Source organism: Carettochelys insculpta, chromosome 1 (genome assembly GCF_033958435.1).
Source record: "Carettochelys insculpta isolate YL-2023 chromosome 1, ASM3395843v1, whole genome shotgun sequence".
NCBI classification, from domain to species: Eukaryota; Metazoa; Chordata; order Testudines; family Carettochelyidae; genus Carettochelys; species Carettochelys insculpta.
Window position 1 is genome coordinate 162457405 of NC_134137.1, and position 21707 is coordinate 162479111.

The 21707-nt window shown below is 42.7% G+C and overlaps 1 protein-coding gene across 11 annotated transcripts in view; it reads right to left on the minus strand.

Moving 5' to 3' along the window:
- The window catches only part of DMD (dystrophin), a 2199436-nt gene that overhangs the window by 736693 nt on the left and 1441036 nt on the right, over window positions 1-21707 (minus strand). For all 11 annotated transcript variants that reach the window (XM_074994601.1, XM_074994607.1, XM_074994584.1 and 8 more), the window contains one exon: window positions 20155-20304. In XM_074994601.1, coding sequence (XP_074850702.1) covers window positions 20155-20304 — 150 coding nt within the window. The remainder of the gene's footprint in view (window positions 1-20154; window positions 20305-21707) is intronic.

A 21707-nucleotide genomic window follows, 5' to 3' on the forward strand; every position in this document is an offset into this window, starting at 1 on the left:
TATAATCCTTTACATCCTCTAAAAATGTTGTAAAAGCATTTTCAACTAATGGATTTTCGCAATATTCTTGTGAGACCGGGGAAGTAAGCTCAATTTGCAGAAACAGAAACAAAGTCACTGAAAAAATAAGTGATTTGTGAAGCACTACCACAGAAACAGTGTAAATCCATGATGATCTCTATTAGGCATTTCTAATGCACCAGTCATTGATTCATTTATGAAGGAGCTGAGAAGCTCATCTTTTCAAACCCAATGCTGAATCAGACAACAGGGCCTATCAATAAACACAGATGGCTTATTGTACAAATGCTACTTTTGTTGAATGCTTGTCTTTTTCTTTTTAAATAATAGATCCAGCTAATCCCCAGGACACAAGGGCTATGTCTACACTAGAAGCATCTGTCTACAGAAGTTACTGTTGGAAGAGATGTTCCAACAAACCTTCTGTCGACAGATCACATCTACACATAAAAATGAATTGATCTTTTGATTTGCTCTGTCAACAAAAAGGCCCCCAGAGCATCTACACAGCTTTTGGTCAAGAGTTTCTGTGGACAGAACTCATTTTGTGTGTAGAAGCTCCATGAGTTTTGTCTACAAAACCCCAGCTTTGTCTACAAAATTCTATAGTGCAGACACAGCCAAGGTATCAAACGGACTCATATTATTTCCAGAACACTCACCTTCCTGAAGTGATACTTCTCTAAATTACGTTACAAATTACATATTTTGTTGAATCGAAGTATTTGTTCATACTACAGGATACCTAGAACACCTTTGTTATTTTATTTAGAGGGCTTTCTGTTTGTCTGTGTAAAGGTTGTGTGTTATTACAATACTCAGAAAATTGCTTTTTCTGATACTACACACACCCTTTCATTGAACATTACTCCCTTTCTAAGCTAACTTTAATAGAGTGCTGCCCTGTGACAAAACAGTTCAAATAAATGTACATCTACAAACAGATGAAGACACAACCTCCATCCTAGAAACATACAAAAGGTCTTTTGCTAGAAGAATGTGTGTATCAAACTGGATACATTCAAAAAAGGAAGTGTTGTTGTTCGCATTGCTATAAGTAATGTTAAAACAATAAGTAATATAATATTCCTCTGTGTTTCTTCATTTGGTTATTATTTTTCTTTATCATTTAACGATTTCTAATGTTTCAGAGGTAGCCATGTTACTCTGCTTCAGTGAAAACAACAAGGAGTCTTTAAGGTGCCACCAGACTCCTTGTTATTTCTTAAGTGAAGTTTCTTGATAGATCCTACCCAGCTCATCTGAATGATTGGGAAGCCCACTGTGAATACTGAATTTTCATAATTAATTATTAAACTCAATGGTACTTTATTCATGTTCAATGGTACAGCACCTAGGATCCCCCTACTCTATAATAAAGTGTGATGTCCTGTTAACCAATTCTACAAAAAGAACTCAAATATTCTGTTAATACTGCTCTAATCTATACTGTTTGGACCATTATTGAATAGAGCCAGGGTTGTCTTTTATGAGGGATTTTCTGTCAGCAATCTTATCTAACAATCTGAAAGTATGATTTTCAGATGAGATTGCTATAATAGTCTCCCTGCTAGATTCACATGTGCAATTTCCTATTTTAGCTCATTGAAAGATAAACTGCATCAAATATATACAAAAGTGCTGGAAATCATATCAGGCCTTCTCTCTGAATACTTTTTATTTCTTCTCTTTTTTTAAAATAAATGTGGACTTTTTCTTAAAGTCCAAAGCTTCTATAATCTATAACTTGGCTCACATACTGCATAGAGAATCCAAAGGTGGAAAAGTTATTTTTAGCTGAATGTAAGTGCTCTGTTTCTATTCCAAACGGTAATTCAGAAATTACCTTTGCCTGAAAGATTTTTAACAGTAGGAGCAATAGTGCTTCCTCCACATCTTGACCAGAATGATAAAATCTTTCCAACTGAAATGAGATCCTTTTGTCTTCCTTCACAGATATAGAAATCCCATATGAAAGTGTGTTTATATATAGGGTTAAAACAAGGGACTATCAGCTTCAATTTTCCCTTTTGATATGCCAGCTATTATTTGTTGTTCCGATTCCTTCCAATGCCAAACATAGCATTTGTGTGATTTTAATTTTGGCTTTATCACCAGTTCCCCTTTATTTTAATATGTTGTAGAATCAGATTATTTTTAAGTTAAGAAAGGAAAGGAAGAATATTGCCACATCTCTGGTCCAAAATAATTGCTTTTCTTGATACTCTAGAATTAAATCCATCACTTATAAAAATGGCTCGTTAGAACGGACGATCAGACAGCTGTGATTCCAAGTTGTCTTTGAGTCCGCAGACATGCAACACCTCCATTATCCTTTGATTATCGGTCAAATTTAAAAACAGTAAGGATTGTTTTACAGATTCAGGTCAAAAGTCATCTAAGAGGGTAAAAATCTGTCAACAGCAGATTATTTTGCAATTTCTGAATCCATACCTTCATGCTAAATCACCCTGGAACCCCAAATTCAAATTTTAGCCTGACCTGAACACTGCAATCTCCTCAGTTTATCTCTGATCTTAAAAACAGTGAGTTTAACTTCAATTTTAAGACGAATTGGACCATGTTCCTCTGTTTACTGTGAATGCTCATACATATCCTTGATTGCAGGCATTAAAGTAGCTATCATAATCCACCTTGTAAAATTACTTCAATTAAAATAGACTAAACAAATAGACAGAAACTACCTGCCCTAAAAATATCTGCCACATATGTCTTCTCATGGTTTAGCCCAGTCTCAATGATTTTCTAGTAGCTATAATTAGGATAACTTACAGCATAACATAAGATGGAAGAAAATCAAGGACCTAAAGATGACTAAAAACTAACTTTGATGGCTGAGCAGGCTAAGAGTATTTCATTCAGGATATGTGCATGCAATACATGACTATTGAACATAGAAAACAATAACAAAGAAGTGGAAGTAAGCACTTTTTGTACTAAAAGAAGGCCAAATTTTTCCAACCTTACCCATACAAAGTAGTGGTTTTCTCTGTGAGTATTGCTTGTGACCTTGCTCTCACTGAACACTGACAAATGCATTGCTGGAAACCAGTACAGTTCACCTGTGAATTCGTATCGTTGAACTAGATATTCAGTTTATAAAAATGAGTTTAGATTTGGGATATTATGAAATGCTTGTGAATTGTTGCACACATTAATCTCACCTATAATACATTATAATCATTTTATAACCTAATATTTAATTGTTTGCTTTGTAAATATAAAAGTGTTTACTATGAAACTGGAAACCCCCACAGTCAAGAAAGTATTACCAAGCGTGAAGTATGGGTTTACCACAGAGGTGTCAGCTTCAGCCCAATAAAAGAAGGCCTAAAGACACCATATGAACCATTGCAGAATATCAATGGATAAATGATTTGTTGATTGCTCCCCTCCAAACCATGAAGAGGGGACATGCACAAAGCCTCATCCAATCACAGGCTGAATACTGGGAGTAGGGAATAAAATCCCCTGACAAGAAGATACTATATCATTATGTTGCTTGAAATTCAGAGAGGGCAATATTTCTAAGCAGAGGTCTGGGATTACGAAGCTGCTTAACTTGGGTTAGCCTGAAAGGACATACAAAAGTTGCAAATTGCCACAGCTTCTATTACATTTAAAAGTCATTTGTGTGTGTTTGTTTAGCTGCTTTAACCTCGCAAATCACTTACTTCTTTTTTCTAGTTAATAAACCTTCAGTTACAGGATTTTCTACAAGAGTTGTCTTTGGTGAGGGATCAAAGGTACAATTGACCTGGTGTAAGTGATTGGGAAACAAACATTTTTGGTCATAAGGGATCCTCTACCGCAAAGATATGCTGGCCTGAGTGGCAAGATAGATCAGAATGCCCAAAGGGAGTATCTGTTGACTCTCTTTCAAGGATGTTACAGTGCTTGAAGAGTTTGTTTTCAAAATTTGGTTGGTAAAATTTAAATTATAGACCACACGTTTGTAACAGGCTCCCCAGAGGGTGGCCTCTTCATTCATGAGTCACTCTAAACACCTTGACACTCCCTTTGAAAACAATGGTACTTTCAATAGAGTGAAACAATACATAACATGCAGAATGTCAGAATATGGCCCCAAAAGGCTGTAAAATTCACATTGTTCCAAGTTAGTAATGATTTGTTCAATAGGGCATCCAGACCTCTTATAACCAAGAACTGGATGCAAGAGTAGGAAACAGGGTCTCCTAAAGAAGATGGGAAGCAGATCTGGGGCTCCTGATGTCTTGTGCAATATGGAGACAATGCCCCATCCCTTTCCCGTACTTTCAACTCTCATAAAACACTTGCTGCTATGAAGTTAAAGTGGTGGAGGTAGCAGATTGAGGGTAGCCTTTCCCACAAGATACAGCTTATGGAAGGAATGGAATGGGTCACCGCCAGGGAGATTCCTGTTATATTACTAAATAAAGTTGCAGCCTACTTGATCCACATTCTGGTGTCTTGTCCTTTCTTACTGTGGTATCCACAGGAAGGGAGTTAAATACCAAGGCACAGCTAATATGACTAAAAATAACTACCCCTAACAATTAGTGACCTGGGCTGAAGAAGTGGGTCTATCCCACAAAAGCTCCCCACCTAATAAATTATTTTGTTAGTTTTTAAAGTGCTGCTGGACTGCTTTTTTGTTTTGGCCAAATTCAATAACTGATACATACACATATACACACACACACACACAAAGACAAACCCACATTTACAGGCTACACAACCACACTTTTATAGTTTAAAAATGCATGAAACTTAATGTCTCCCAAAAGAACAGCTGCATACGTTGTCAGCATTTTTTAACTTTAGCAGCTAAATAACCCTGTATGCTTTATATGACTACAAGGCCTGATACTGGGAAAATTACTATGATCTTGTTTGCTGCTATTAAACTTTGCTTAAAGGAGCAGGCCTACTTTTTAATATAATTTTAAATCTTCATTGACAATAAGGCTTTCAGACAATCATACATATCAAGTGCTGTTATTCGTCACTTATTTCCTTTCTTTACTAATATAAATCACTGTATGGGCCCATCATTGTAGTAACCAAGGTTCTCCGGATCTCTTTTCCCACCACCCCCTCAGCTGAGTAGATGACACAATGTCTGCCTTTTGCTATTCTTGAGCTTTTTGCACCTCAGTTACAGCTGGCCAAATAACTTATTTCTCAGTTCACTGGTGATTTGTAATGTAATGTAATTTTGGTCAACAAACAGAATTTTCAGAATTTTATTTTGAATATTATCATTGTCCCTAATTTGTTCAACTTGAAATTAAAATTGGGTTGCTTTGAAGCATTTTTTAAACAATGCCAAAGGAAATTTCAAAATTAAAAGTCATTTCCAACTAAAAATATTGAAATACCGGATATCCAAAGAAAACATTGACTTCTTTAGATTTTTTTGGTTGGAAGTCTTATTTTATTCAAACAATTCATCAGTACTGATGCAAACTCAGAAATGTTTCATTGTTTTAATTTTCAGTTGAAAAGTTTCACCCAACTCTACTAGAAATGTTACTGTTGATAGAAGCACATAGGAATACCGTTATAAAAACAACTTCTATAAGGTAGCTGTGTGTCAAACCAGCAATGACAACTTAATATTGTTTTCTTAGCTTAACATCAAACCATAAGAATAACCTCATTTTTTCCTAAAAACTTTGCGTTCCCCTCATTAATTTTTAAAAACATGAAGAATCCAAAAATGCCATTATACACCAAAAACAGTGAGCATCAAATCAAGTCATAGTTTTGCAGCTGTAACCACACACTAAGATTCATTAATTGATGTTTTCATGAGAAATTTGTCTTCATCACAAGCAGCCTATGAAGAGTCACTACGAAAAGCAACACATGAACTATAACCTTGTTGTGACTTTGATGTCCTGTACTCTTTCTACGCCCAACTGTGTTTCTTTACACTTGATCAACCAAGCTAGAATGACCTATGCTTTTCCTGATGGTACAGAAAATGTTTACAAATTATAGCCATGTCACTCTACTCAAATTCTTTTGTTCATAGAGCACAACAAATTGATTTGCTCAGGCAGTAAACAGTGAAACAGTTTCTTCAATGTCTAGTAATTAGTTCTAATACCAGCAGACAAATTAAAAGGCAGAAAAACAAAATATCTCCATCAGGCACTTATAATAACCTTCATAATACATACAGTATATATCTTGAAAACTAAGGCAGATAAATGAGGGGAATGCTGATTCTGGCACCCAGCTTACTTTCAGTTAATCTAGCTCATCCCTCTTGGCTGACACGAGAGCAAGAATAACATTAAAGAGTAATAAACTCCTTCCAGCAAACCTCTGATTCCATGGTTCACTGGCCCCAGGCCTAATCTATCAATCCATTTACTGCACAATAAAAGGTAGGAAACCCATTACATATCAGTTGTGCCTTGGCAGGTGGTATATGACAAGAACTGAATTCATCACCAATTCCAATGCCTAGTGTTCCTCTTCTATGCTTTGAAGCACCAGGTGGCCAGCTTACCTGGACACTACAGTATAAGTTTGGTTGTTAAATTCTTTGAACTATGAAAATGAATAATGTGAAATTCTTGATGTGAAGGCAAACTGTGGTAGAGCACTTTATTTTCTGTATTATTAAGATGTGTTACTTTACATTTTTACACAAAATATTAGCTTGGTGATGATATAATAAATGAAACTGAGCTGGAATTTACAATCCATGATTTTGAATGCGGCCTTTAATCTCTGTTATCTGTTTAAACTGCGTCTAACATAGCAGCACATTAAAATCACTATTTAGAAGACTGACTAAAGAAATGTCATTTAAAAATGATTGCTATTACAGAGGAAGGAAAACTCTTCAAATATCTGTTTTCAAGGTCATTGCCATGTGATCTACACACTTAAAAGCAAAGACAATGCTGAAGCAAAGCAAAGAGTCCCTTTTATTTGACAGCAATTCCTGTTATATTTGATATCTTTTCCAGGCTTATTTTCATTGCTTTAGGGCAACTATTACTGTCACTACAAAGGAAGTTTGAACAGGACTTATTTCAAAATATATCACCTTGAAGGTCACGACTCACAATTGATGTCACTCGGATCAAGACAAACAAAACCCCACCAGAACACCAAAAAAAAGGCACTAATCCTCAACTGGTGTAAACTGTCATTATAACACACAAGTCAATTGAGATACTCTACTTTACAACATCAAAGGATCTTCTCCACTGTAGACACATTTTAACATCATCTTCCTGCCATTCACAATACATTCTGAAGTAATGTGAGATGACATTATCAGGAATGGCAAGAGGTTTCTTTTTTTTCCTCCTCTCCCACCTCCAACTCCCAAAAGGGAATACAAAAGATTTAATGTACCTGGATTTCAAGCATATAGTAGAATTCCAGTTAGGAAATTATTAGTGTATTTGGATGGGAATTAATAGAAGATTTGAAAGGTGGGCAAAGAGCTTGTTATAAGGGAGGCTAGAGTGGGTCCTGCTAGAAGATAAAATGTTACTGAATAGAATTCCTCAAGAATTAGTCTTGGGATCAATATTATTTTCATTAATGATATTTTTTCACAAAAGTGGGATTGTTCTAATGAAATTTTGAGAGGATAGAAAGTTGAGTAGAAGAGAACTGGAATGCCAAGTAAGAAGATTTGGACAATTTTGAAAACTAGGGTAACAAAAGTGGGTGAAAATTAATAGTGAAAAGCCATGCACTTTAGGGTCAAAATATAGATATTTTGCTACACATTAGCCATGTCTACACTATCCGGCTATTTCGAAACAGCCTGGCCAACTTCGAAATAGCGCCCGCTGAGTCTACACGTGCTGAGCACTATTTCGAAGTTGAAACCAACGTAAGGCGGCGAGACATCAAAATCGCTATCCTCATCAAAAGATGGGAATGGCGCCCTACTTCGACATCCAACGTCGAAGTAGGGCATGTGTAGATGATCCACGTCCCGCAACGTCGAAATAGCGGTGTCCTCCATTGCGGCCATCAGCTGAGGGGTTGAGAGACGCTCTGTCCAGCCCCTGAGCTCTATGGTCACCACATGCAGCAGTCCCTTAAAGCTCCCCGCCCCCTTATTTCCTGTGGCAGAAAGCTGAGAGTGTGCAGGCAGCAGCACAGACACATGCACAGCCTGCACGCCCTCCAGATGCCCCAGTCCACCACCCAGCACCCATGGCAACCAGCCAGGCCTCCAAGCACCCACAGGGCACCCCCCGCAAGGGGACCCAGGGCTCCCAGCCACCCAACCAGTGGAGGAAGAGGCAGCGGGGCCCCTCCTGGTCAGACGCCGAGATCCGCGACCTGCTGGGGCTCTGGGGCGAGGAGGAGGTGCTCCAGGTAATGGGGAGCAAGCGGCAGAATGCAGATGCATTCGCCCGGCTGGCCAAGGGCCTGGCTGCCTGGGGTCACCCTGTCTGCACTCCTGACCATGTCAGGAGTAAGGTCAAGGAGCTGCGGCAGGGTTTCGCCTGGGCCCGGGACACGGCCAGCCAGTCTAGGGCCGCCCCCACCGCGTGCCCCTTTCACAGGGAGCTCAGGGAGATCCTGGGGCCCTGTACACCACCTCCCTGCTAGCCACCCTGACACCTCGGCCGACAAGACCCAGCAGGCCCCGGAGCTGGATTCCAGCCTGGAAGCCAGCCCTGCACCCCAGGGGCCCTCAGAGGAGCCCACCCCTAGGATAGCAGAGGAGAAGGAGGAGGGCTGCAGTGACAGGGGGCTCCTCATCAATCTCCCCTCCTGCAGCTCCAGCAGGGCATCTGCCCAACAGGTGTCCCCCAACCATGGGAGCGGACCGTCAGGTATGTACCCTGGGTGCACAGCCCCGGGTTAAGGGGTGGGGACAAGGGACATGACCAGGGCCCTCCACACACCCAGGCAGACCATGGCCCCGAGGACAGCAGTGGCACGTCCCTCAGAGCCAGCACCTGCCCCCCAGGACAGCACCATGCCCCATCCCTGGGGATGGGGGGAGCAGAACCTCAGAGGGTCCCCCTGGGGGGGATATCACACCCATCATCAGCATCTCTGGGGGACAGGGGATGGGGAACCACCAGCAGAGGGGTGGGGGGACATGGGCCATGGGTCAGGGCCCAGGCTAATGGCTGTCTCCGTTCTTCCCTTGGTTCCGCAGCCTCACCATCTGAGGGCCTCAACAGCACAGGTTTGCATCTGTTGTGCTGGACAGCCCACTGGGGTCATCACATCAGGGCAGCCCAGCGGCAGAGCAGGGACCAGCTGCAGGATGAGCCCAACACTGCTGGATCCATCCACGGGCGTCTGCTGACCCCCAGCTCCTCACCACCCTCTGGCGTCAAGCGGAGGCTTCGGAGCACCGCCTGCACGTAGAGGAGCGCTGGCTCCACTTGCAGGAGCTAGCACTGGCCTAGCACCAGGAGGCTTGGGGGTCCTTCATGAGGACATTCGAGAGGATTGCTGAGCACATGGCACCCCCTGCCACTCCAGCTGTCGTCCCTCTGAGCCACCCTCCACCTGTCCTGGAGCCTGCCGCGGAGGGGGACCATAGGCCTGAGGAACCAGCCTGGCCATACCTGCCAGTTCTTCTGGCCCCCACCCAGCCTCAATGGGGCCTCCGGCCCAGACGTGGGTCATGCCCCCCCACACTAGGCACTGGACAGTAGAGGCAAAGGAGGCCAAGGACTGGCCCCCCCCAGGGCCCGCTTTGTACATATTCCCCCCCACTAATTGTACATAGTTGCCTTGTCCCACCCCCCTTTAGTAGCTGCCCCCCCGATGTACATAGTTCCCCATTAATGTAAAAGTTCATCATTTTCTTTTCAAGAGGGTTTGGTTTATTTACAACAAAACAAACGTGTGGTGGTGTGTACTGTTTGGTGCTCAGTGGTGTGGGCGTGGGGGCAGGTAGTGTTGTGGGGGGTGTGGGGGGGGCGGTGGGTGGCTTACCAGCTGGCCCTGCCAGCATTCACCCTGCAGCCTGGTCAAAATGGGCCAGCAGGGCATCCCGGACCTGGGTCCCCTCAGGGTCAACTTGGTGACTGGGTGCAGCGGGTGGCTGGGAGTAGGCCCTGCCAGTCTCCACAGCCCGGCCCTGCACAAATGCCTCCCCTTTGCTCTCTACCAGGTTGTGGAGTGCGCAGCACGTGCCCACAGCCTGGGGGATGTTGGGGAGCCCCGCGTCGAGGTGGGTGAGGAGACACCTCCAGCAGCCTTTGAGGCGGCCGAAAGTCCTCTTGACCACCTGGCATGCATGGTTCAAGCAGGTGTGGAACTGCTCCTGGCTGGCACTGAGATGGCCTGTGTAGGGGCACATGAGCCAGAGCTGGAGAGTGTACGCCGCATCTGCGATGAGGCACAGGGGCACGGTGGTGTCCCCCAGAGGGATCTCCCGCTGGGGGATGTAGGTCCCTGCCTCCAGCTGGAGGCACAGGCCGGAGTTCTAAAACAGCAGGGCATCGTGGGTGCTGCCAGGCCAGCCAACATATATGTCCAAGAAGCAGCCCCAGCTGTCCACTATGGCCTGGAGATCCACAGAATGGTAGCTCTTCCTATTCAGGAAGCATCCTCTGCTGTGCTCCAGGGCACAGATGGGGATGTGGGTCCCATCCAGAGTCCCGAAGCAATTAGGGAACCCCATGCTGGCAAACCCTGCGATGGTCGCATCTGGGTCCCCAAGGTGCACAAGCCTGTGGAGCAGCAGGGCATTCATTGTGCAGACCATCTGAAAGGGAAGGACATGAGAGCACCTGTGAGGGGTGTGCAGAGTGTGTCTGGCCCTCCCCTGGGCTCCCCCTCCCCCCTGGTTCCCCCCCAGGATCCCTCTCCCCCCACAGCTCACCCCTGGGTCCCCCCTGGGGTCACCCTCCCCCCGGGATCCCCCCTCCCCCTGGTCTCTCCCCCTCCCCTGAGGTCCCCTTACCTCCACGATGACAGCCCTGATCGTGGCCTTGCCCACACTGAACTGCTGTCCTATGGATCGGTAGCTGTCTGGAGTGGCCAGCTTACAGACAGCGATGCCGACCCGTTTCTCAACGGTGAGGGCATGTTGCATGGTGGTGTCCTGGTGGCGCAAGGCAGGGATGAGCCACTGGCAGAGCTCGAGGAACATCTGCCTGCTCATCCAGAAATTCCGCAGCCAGTGGTCGTTGTCCCACTCCCCAAGCACCAGCTGCTCCCACCAGTCTGTGCTAGTGGGGTACCTCCATACCCAGCAACGTGTCTGGTGCGGGGAGGCTGGGAGGCCTGCATGGTCTGTGGCGGCTTCTTCATCCCCCGAGGACAGCTCATCTTCTTCTAATAGAAGATGCTGATCTGCCTCCTCCATGGCACCGAGCCGTGCGGCCACTGCTCCAGGGGCAGGTGTGTGGATCTCTGTCTGCTGCTGCTGCTGGGGGTCCATGCTGCTTGCATGGGGTGCGAGTGCTTGTGGGATCTGCAGACCTCGTGCTGTGCACGCTGAGTCTGCCTGGGAGGTGCCCTTTAAGGGAGCGGCTTGCTGTTGCCCCAGAAGTGCTAGTCTGCCCTGTGACCCTGTCCGTAGCCTTTCCTGGCACCCTTATTTCAACTGGGGCTGTTTTTGTGTGTAGACGCTCCCCTGCATCACCTATTTCAATGTAGTGCTGTCCTACGTCGACGTTGAACATCGATGGCACCAGCCCTGGAGGATGTGTGGATGCTACTCATCAAAATAGCTTATTTCGATTTTGCTACATTGAAATAAGCTATTTCGATGTAATATCCCAGTGTAGACATAGCCATTGGGAATATATCACAGTAGGAAGCAACAAAGGACAAGAAAGACCTGGGGGGAGGCACGTTTATCAAAGGACACATATCGGCTGCCAATGTGATTGTGGCTGCAAAAAAACAAGGTAATTCTCATAGACATGGGTAAGAATTATTGCCATTATACCAGGTACTGATGAACCTCATCTAGAATACTGTGTGCAATTCCACGTTCACAAGTTTAAACAAGATTACTTCAAACAGTAACACATGCAGAGAAGGGCTACAAGGAGGTCAGAGTTATAGACATACATTACAAAACATAAGAACATAAGAACATAAGAATGGCCATAGTGGGTCAGACCAAAGGTCCATCGAGCCCAGCATCCCATCTGCCGACGGTGGCCAATGCCAGGTGCCCCAGAGAAGGAGAACAGAAGACAATGATCAAGTGATTTATCTCCTGCCATCCATCTCCTGCCCTTGTTATGAAGGCTAGGGCACCATACTTTATCCCTGGCTAATAGCCATTTATGGACCTAACCTGCAAAAATTTATCAAGCTCTTTTTTAAACCCTAATAGAGTCCTGGCCTTCACAGCCTCCTCGGGCAAGGAGTTCCACAGGCTGACTGTGCGCTGTGTGAAGAAAAATTTCCTTTTATTAGTTTTGAACCTACTACCCATCAATTTCATTTGGTGTCCCCTAGTTCTTGTATTATGGGAAAAGGTAAATAATTTTTCTATATTCACTTTCTCCACACCATTCATGATTTTATATACCTCTATCATATCGCCCCTCAGTCTCCTCTTTTCTAGACTGAAAAGTCCCAGTCTCTCTAGCCTCTCCCCATATGGGACCCTTTCCAAGCCCCTAATCATCTTAGTCGCCCTTTTCTGAACCTTTTCTAATGCCAATATATCTTTTTTGAGGTGAGGAGACCACATCTGCACGCAGTACTCAAGATGTGGGCGTACCATAGTTTTATATAGGGGAAGTATGATATCTTTTGTCTTATTATCGATCCCTTTTTTAATAATTCCTAACATCCTATTTGCCTTACTAACTGCCGCTGCACACTGCGTGGATGTCTTCAGAGAACTATCCACTATAACTCCAAGATCCCTTTCCTGATCTGTCGTAGCTAAATTTGACCCCATCATGTAGTACGTGTAATTTGGGTTATTTTTTCCAACATGCATTACCTTACACTTACCCACATTAAATTTCATTTGCCATTTTGCTGCCCAATCACTCAGTTTGCTGAGATCTTTTTGTAGTTCTTCACAATCCCTTTTGCTTTTGACTGTCCTGAACAACTTGGTGTCATCTGCAAACTTTGCCACCTCACTGCTTACCTCATTTTCTAGATCATTGATGAACAAGTTGAACAGGATCGGTCCCAGGACTGACCCCTGGGGAACACCACTAGTTACCCTCCTCCATTGTGAAAATTTACCATTTATTCCCACCCTTTGTTTTCTGTCTTTTAACCAATTCCCGATCCATGAAAGGACCTTTCCTCCTATCCCATGACCACCTAATTTACATAAAAGCCTTTGGTGTGGGACCGTGTCAAAGGCTTTCTGGAAATCTAGGTATATTATGTCTACTGGGTGCCCCTTGTCCGCATGTTTATTAACCCCTTCAAAGAATTCAAATAGATTGGTTAGACACGACTTCCCTCTGCAGAAACCATGCTGACTTTTGCCCAACAATTCGTGCTCTTCTATGTGCCTTGCAATTTTACTCTTTACTAGTGTTTCTACTAATTTGCCTGGTACTGATGTTAAACTTATCGGTCTATAATTGCCAGGATCTCCTCTAGAGCCTTTTTTAAATATTGGTGTTATATTGGCCGTCTTCCAGTCATTTGGTACCAAAGTGGATTTAAAGGATAGGTTACAAACCACTGTTAATAACTCCGCAATTTCACATTTGAGTTCTTTCAGAACTCAAATACAAAAAGAGAATAAGGAGTTATTCTTATTTAGCTTAATATTTAGCTTAATTTATTTAAGCCTTATTTAGCTTAATATAATGTAGGCTGAGGAGAGAGACGATTATTCTCTATAAATACATCTTATGGATAAACACCAGTGAGGGAGGGAAGTTATTAAAGGTGAGGGCCAATATCTGCTCAAGAACCAATGGATATAAACTGATCATCAACAAGTCCAGGTTTGAAATTCAATAAAAGTGAATCAAAGGAGTGAAGTTCTGGAGTGACCTTCCTTGAGGATTAGAGGAAGAAAAAAAATGACCTTAATTTAAGAGTGTGCTATAGTTAATAGAGGACATGCTATGAGATTGCTTACAATGACAGAAAATCCATCTACAACTGCATTTCTATAGTGAATTCTTATCCAAGAGTCCCATTGGTGAGTCTCACCAAAATGTTCAGGTCTTAATGCTCACCACATTTAGGTCTGAGAAGGAATTTGTCAGAGTCCCTGTTTTTTGTCTTTGTTTTTGTTCTGTTTTCCCTTCCTCTGAAAAAATGGGGCACTGGTCACTTACTCGATTAAATTAGAGTAAAGGATAATTTAAAGACCTCAAGTTACAAAGAATTCAAGGTTGATGAAATTTGGTAATTCATCAAGAAGTTATGGTCCTCGCACAGGGTAAATGGATAAGGTTATATGGCATGTGATATGCAGGACATCAGACAAGATGATCATAATGGTCCCTTCTTGCCTTAAGCTATGTCTACTCTATGAGATATATTCCATTTTATTAAATTCAATTTTGCAATGCTCGGTTTTATAAGTTTGAATCTGAGTACCCTCACCTCTCCACAAAGTCCCCACAAAGTCGAATTAGTGCTGCCACACTAAATCACCAAACACTGATTGTTGCAGCAGTGCTTTGTGGAAATCTATCCCACAGTTCCCTCAGCCCCATAGCATTCTGGGTTTTTTCACTGGTGCAGCATGGGAAAAATGCCCCCAAGTGGTTGTGGGTATGTGATGTCATCTTCCCACACTGCATTGTCCTCATTCCCCTCCTGTAGAAAGCAGACAGACTTTTTTTCAGAAGGAAAGAAGGAAAAGCAGAGAATCCTAGGCAAAAGAAACCAAATACACTGGTTTCAGAAGGTGATTGAACTATGTAAATGGGTTGCTTAGCTGCTTTTCCCCCATTGAAGGAATACCTTCACGTTATTCTCTTTAGGTACGACTTTTGCCTGATCAGCCAACTAGTGTGCTGGGCTGGGAACTGCCATACTCACATGCCAGGATGACTGTGTACCCAGGGATCACCCAGGTGACTGTGCGGTATTAACTGGTCCCTCAGTTACCTGCCCCACCCCCCGCTTTGAAACCACAGATCACCAGATTAACTGAAGATTTTACAAAAAGCAGATGAAATATTATCTCTGAAATTATTATGGAAACAGATTACAGCTTGTTATATCCACCCTGCCTGCACATACATTGAGGGGTGGGGGATGTGGATGAAGGGCCATTTGACACAGTCCCTTCAGGGGCCTACTCTGGTGGGGGGAGGGGACAATCCAAATATCATTTAGTGTAGGGGCCCCCACGCCACCACATATGTTGAGGGAAGGGATGTAGATGAAGGGCCAGTTGACATGGTCTCTTCAGGGGCTTTCTGCCATTTCCCTCTCATATTCTGCCCCACTGAAAACACAGCAAAGACCAAGCTCCCCAGTTTGTGTTGCCTATGAGGGGTCATCCAGTCTCCCTGCTTTCCCCCCAGTGACAGCCAGTCCCCCAAAATCAAATCTTTGCTATGGGGGAGAAACTTCCTCCCTGGCGATGGCCAGCCCTCAAAAATCAAATATTTTCCATGGGGAGAGGAAACTTCCCCCTGGTGACAGGGAGCCCCCAAAATCTTTGCCATTCAGGGAACACTTCCTCCAGTGACAGCCAGCTCCCAAAAATCTTTCCCACCTTTTGAGCCTTTACCACCAGGATATGGTGTTTTCCGGCAGTATGGTCCACACTGCACTGCAGGCATGTGATTTCATGGAGTTGGGGGCTAGCCATGTGATGTGGTTGGGATTGGGATAGGCCCCTCAACTGCATGCATCTGTGGGGATGGCGGCTGCCCCTGTACAAATGTGAACAACAGAAAAGAAGTTTCTCAACCTCTCATACAGGCATGACCCCCCACAGCCTAGCTGCCACATGGTGTGGTGTGGTGGGGGCTGGCACCATTGCTAAAAAAAATCTCCACCTCTCCTGCTATATTCTGTGCAGGGAAGAAACCACCATGCATGCTGGGGCAATTTTTTCATGGCTCAATGTGATAGCTGTGCTGATCATAAAGAAATGAATTCAAAATGGGCCCAGGTGCCCACCTCAATTTTCCTGGACTTCCTGGTGATGAATTCAAATTTGCGGGCTTCCTGTTGTCTACTTCCTGTGCACTGGGAGAGCAGTGGAGACAGAAGAGGCCAGAGCAGACAAAGGCGGGGCATTGTGGAATACATACGATATGCCTCTGGAGGCCAATAAAGTTGACTTAAATAAAAGCTGATTCCACACTAGCATTAACTGACCTTTTAAATTCAAACTTGGCACTATGCTGACTTGCATGGTTCGTGTAATAATATTGACCATAGTGCTCTCTAAAATTGACCTAGTGGCATTCACAGTGACATTGTAAATTTGAGCTACCTGTCTTGAAATTGACTTTATCATCTAGTGTAGACATAGTCAATGGCTCTGTCCACACTACAAAAAGAACTTCAAAGTTGCTTACTTTGAAGTAAGCAACTTCAAAGTTCAGCATCTACACACACCCTACTTCAAAGGTAAACTTCAAAACAGGACACTACTCCATTCCCGGATATGGAGTAATGACTTTGAAGTTGGACTCCCTACTTCAAAGTTAACTTCAAAGTAAGGGTAAATATGTGTAGAAACTTCGAAGTTAACTTCAAAGTTAGCTCCTAGTGTAGACACAGACTGTGTCACATAGTTATGTCAGCAAAGAAAGGAAGTTAGGTTTCTCAAAGGAATAGGCTTCAGGACTCATGCCACAGACCCTGCACATGGCAGGAGACCTATGACATGGGTCATGGACATTCTTGCTGAAGTCCCATGCCTCCACATTGGTTCTGTCACCTAGTGTCTCCACAGACTTTTGTAGCTTTTTGTACAAATGAAAAGTTGAGGGGGCAGTGTGGGCATGGCATTGCCTCTGAATCATCCACTTCTTTCTCATGATTCTCAATCCTTCTGCAAGTTCATGAACATACTGGGAATGTGGGTTTGATGCAATGGAAGCAACTGAGATACTTATTCTCCATTAAAAACAAAGACTTATTCTCACTTTACCTGTGCTACCCCCAGAAAATTGAGCCTGAAGTCACAAGCTGTAAATACCATGTGAAAGTCAGGAATTTATGCTCCTTTTTTACTACAAAAGAATGGAGGAAAAATAGATTGCTTCACTTTAACACTCCCACGTTCTTCAAGGCACATACAAGTGTCAATTGCACTTTAACTACTCAAGAAGGGTCAAATACTTTCCTTTTATTTATCCTGCCTCTCAAGATACAACCAGTAGAGCTTAAAGGTGCATTCACAGAGATATCTGAAACTGCACTCGTCTGAACTGAACTTTCATCACAAATTTGAAACTTAAATCAGATTTGTTAAATCAGGTTCTGAGATTCTGTTTCCTCTTACAGCCTGCATACAAATCATGTGAAATTTGCCAGTCTGCACACTTCAGTGTATAAGCAAGTGAAAATAAGTCATTTCACCTGACGTTTAACTTTGTGATTTTTGACCTCTTTTAACACTAAAAGTTAAATGTGTGGGTATGAACCTATATGTAGCTGTCTGCACATGAAATGGCAACAGAAGCTGTCCTGGAACCAAATATATTCCAGCCACCATACTTGTTAATATAGGAATTAGAGTGATTTTCAGGTTATGTACAATCATGTTATTATTATAAGCCAAAGACTGTAGTGTGGTCTTAGGTCATTTTCCAAGAGCTACTTCTCTCCCCTTCTCCACTCTCAACAGCCTTGGGAATTCAGAAAGAGTACTGAAATGTGGGAAAAAAAATTAAATAACAGTTGTCAGATTTGTACTAGACACACTGTTATACAAAGTCATGTTGATACACTGGCTTATGACCCTTACATTCCCTGTCCTGTAAATACAATATGGCTTAGCCACACCCCATCATCCTGGATCACTCCATCAGCCTGTATTCTAAGTCCAAATCGTGTCTGAGGATATATTTAATCTGTTCAAATAGTACCAACAGTTGTATTTAATTCATGCCCGCTTTAGTTAGGGATCACAATGGTTGCAGATGATGGATTCAGACACAGGAGGTCCACTTAGAATATGGGTCATCTAGAATTGCAGGGTGCTAGTCAGGTTGCTGTAATGTGTCTTCATCCAAAATTTAAATTTTACTGATTTTGTCATAATATTTTCCCACTCCTGACTGTTGATGCATGCACAAGTCTCACTTGAATAGAAAATACAGCCAATCAATTACAATCCGAGGCAGGGCACACTTGTTAGGTATGCCTCCGAGTACACAAATCTCTCCATTCATGGCTGTGCCACCTCCTAGTACACAAACCTCTCCATTCATAGCTGTGCCACACAGTCATCAGATGCACAGAAATCTCATTAGCATAGATGGATGCATGCTCTTGTACCATATCTTGCAAAAAGAACCACCACCACCAAGAACATATTTTTCTTTTTTAAAAAAAAAAAGAAACAAATTATTTCCTTTTAAACTATGGGTAAAATGTTCAAGCATTGGTGTTTAAAGTTGGGCATGTAAATCCTTATTTACTCATGCAATTAGAAGTCACCTGATTCATTTACAACAGATGTAAGAGTGATATCTGAGATTCCACTCATTTATGGAAAAAAGACGTTTTTGTGTAGGTGCATAAATATTGATTTATGTGCCCATATGTATGTTTGCAAATTTTGGGCAATACTGTTTCTTTTAACATGAACAATCAGCCAATATTCAAGGCGTTGAAAAGTTATGTTCAGAGGAGAAATTGATTATATGAATCAGAAATGTCTTTGGTAGAATTGTGGTTATTTACAAAGAATGTACACAACAGCCTGCTCAGAGAATGCAGGATGCAATGGTTAAGACATTAGCCTCTTGCACAGAAAACCAAGGTTCATGCCCCTGCTCTCTCACTTCTTGCAGGAACTTGGACAATCATTACCCTCTTTTTGACTCAGTTCCCCTGTTATGAAATGGATCACAAAACTTCCCTACATCAGAGTAAGGTCAAATACACATATAACACCATGAGGCATTCAGCTACCATAATGTTGGGGCCTTGTGAGTACCATGGATAGAACCCTGAATACAGCAGAAACAAACAAGGAACATTTTCTTTTTCAGAACATCAAGTCTAACATCTCAGTAAAGACTCTACTCAAATGAAGCTCTTTTCTTGGCTTCCTCAGAGAAGCATATGCTACTGCTTCTCCCACTGCCTGCTGGACTTCTCTCTGCTTTCAAGTTGTTTTAACCCATGCATGATTTTGCAGCCAAATCAATGCCTTAGATACCGGGTATGCAGTTGGTGGTCATGAAAGCTCTTTGGCCCACATGATTCGCTTTCTACTCAGGCCTTGCCATGCTGCCCTGTGATGACTTCTGTGTGTGTCTCCCATTAATAAATGAAGTGTATTTAATTGCTACCTCATTTAGCCTGAAGGATGGGTAGTTTGAATTCTCATAGTTTTTTTCTTTAATCTGTGACTCATTCTCATGCTTTTCAGCACAGCAATACACATCTCAAAATACAAATCAGCAAAACCTTTCCCCAGCTCTCCACTGACACAAAAATTGAAGATTGTAGAGTAAATACAATGCTGCTGCACAGAGGACAAGATACAAGGAAGTATGAAACTCCTGCATGATGCAGGGCCCAGTGCCACATAGGCTTCCAGTATGCAGTTAAGGATTTGGTGAGGAAAAAGTAGCGGGTGTGGCCAGTTGTTCCACAAATGTACACACCCATTGGATAGTACCCCAAAGGAGCAGTGCCATAAATGCTACTGAAGCTAGTGTCACCTCAGAGAAGCAGTAGCAGCCAGAGAAAAGTCAGGATGGGAGAACAAAGCCTTCTGTTCGGCTCAGCCCTTTGGAACAGAGACTTCTTATTTAAATACCTACACACAGCTGCAGAAAACTAACTTTATGCATCTGTTTAAAAAAAAAAAAGAAGAAGAATCTTGACCTTGTCCCCCAGGATCACAGATGCAGTTCTTGTATAAGTCTTTTTTACTTATTATTCTACAACAGATACAAATTACGCCTCACTTTCCTTTGTAGAAATCACGTACACACCACAGAATGCATAAGAACTTCTAACAAATTATTTATATGCCATATCATTGCTGATATCTCTAACCTTTATCCAACGATGGTTAGCTTCCTTGAGCCTATTTTCAAGCTTATGTTTTTCTTCTGGGTTCAGTGATATACTTCCAAGTGCTATTCCTCCAGTTTCAGTTAATCGTTTCAATATCCCCTTGTGTGAAGGCAGCTCTTCCACTCTTAACTGGAACAGACAAATACAACATTTAAAATGAACTGTGGTAGAATTTTCAACTCCCTCATCTTCAGCTCTATTGATTAGTTTATCAGCTGCAGAGACCAGGCTTAGGACTCAATTCAGCACAAAGTAGCCACAGCTGAGTGAGTTAAAAAATCCCAGAAAAAAACAGCAAATGCTGACCATATTAGGGCGACATAGTGGGGGAAAGACTGGCTGTCTGAGGAGACCAAAATGGAGGGTAAAACAAGCTTCTCAGGGTAAAATTTTGAAAAAAATCATTTTTGCTATGTCATTAATTTTTTTCCTTTTGGTTACACAGTGCTTTATTAATTGTGTTGGATGAGGTTCCATGTCTCTGCCATGTTCTGTGCAGTATTAAGCACTCTTGTCCAACCCCATGAGTAATAATGTTCATAACATACTCATAAACACTGTAAATCAGAGGGATACTGGTAATAATTATGAGTGTCCTCCCAATTGTGTTTGTGTCTCCATAATCTGAGTCTGTCCATTCCCCATCTTGTATGCAATTACTGTTCATTTATAGCATCAATATAGCTTTCAGATATTAAGTAACCAGTTATAATAGAAAGTAAAGCTTCTGCAGCCACCATTTGTAAAATTTTTTTCACGGTCCGAGATGGACCACAAGAAAGTCTGAAGTAAGTCCTCTAACACTGGGGTTAGGTAACTTTCCTTAGATGACTTGAAAAGGGTCAGAGGGGGCTCACTGAAGAGCTTTAAAGGCTGAGTTATTAAGGAAAAGTATCTTAACCAGTAGGTTTGACTTTGTACCATCCATTCTTTTGGAGGGAAAGGCTCCCTCCCATATTAACATATGTCTCCCCTTCCTACATTAATACCTACTGAGAAGAGTCTTCATCCATACATGTCCTTTCCCTACACTCCTGCCTGCTATCCAGAATGCATCTTCCTGCCACTGACATCAGTATATTTGGGTCTCAGGCCTTCAAAGAGCTACATGTGTGTATGAAAGCTCAGAGGAGCTACACAGTAAAACAAAACAAAACAAAAACAAAAGAAACAAAACAAACAAAAAAAACCCAAAACCTTTTCTAAAAGAGGTAGCACTTCATTTAAGGAAGAGGAATGCAAATGAGGGAAATCAAAAGTGCAAATGAGGCACTGATTTACATGCCTTGCACTTCATTTGCAAAATCTCTTTTCAGAAAAGATTCTTTCATTTGCAAGAACATAGTGTAGACAAGGCTCTTCAGAAAATAAACCCCATCTTCAAAAGAACACTTCTTCCTGAAACAAAACAGGAAGAATGTTTTTTTTTCAAAGATGGCGTTTATTTTCAGAAAAGCACCATCTACACTGCTTTCTTTCTTTTGAAAGAATCTCTTCCGAAAAGAGATTATGCAAATGAAGCACAAGATATG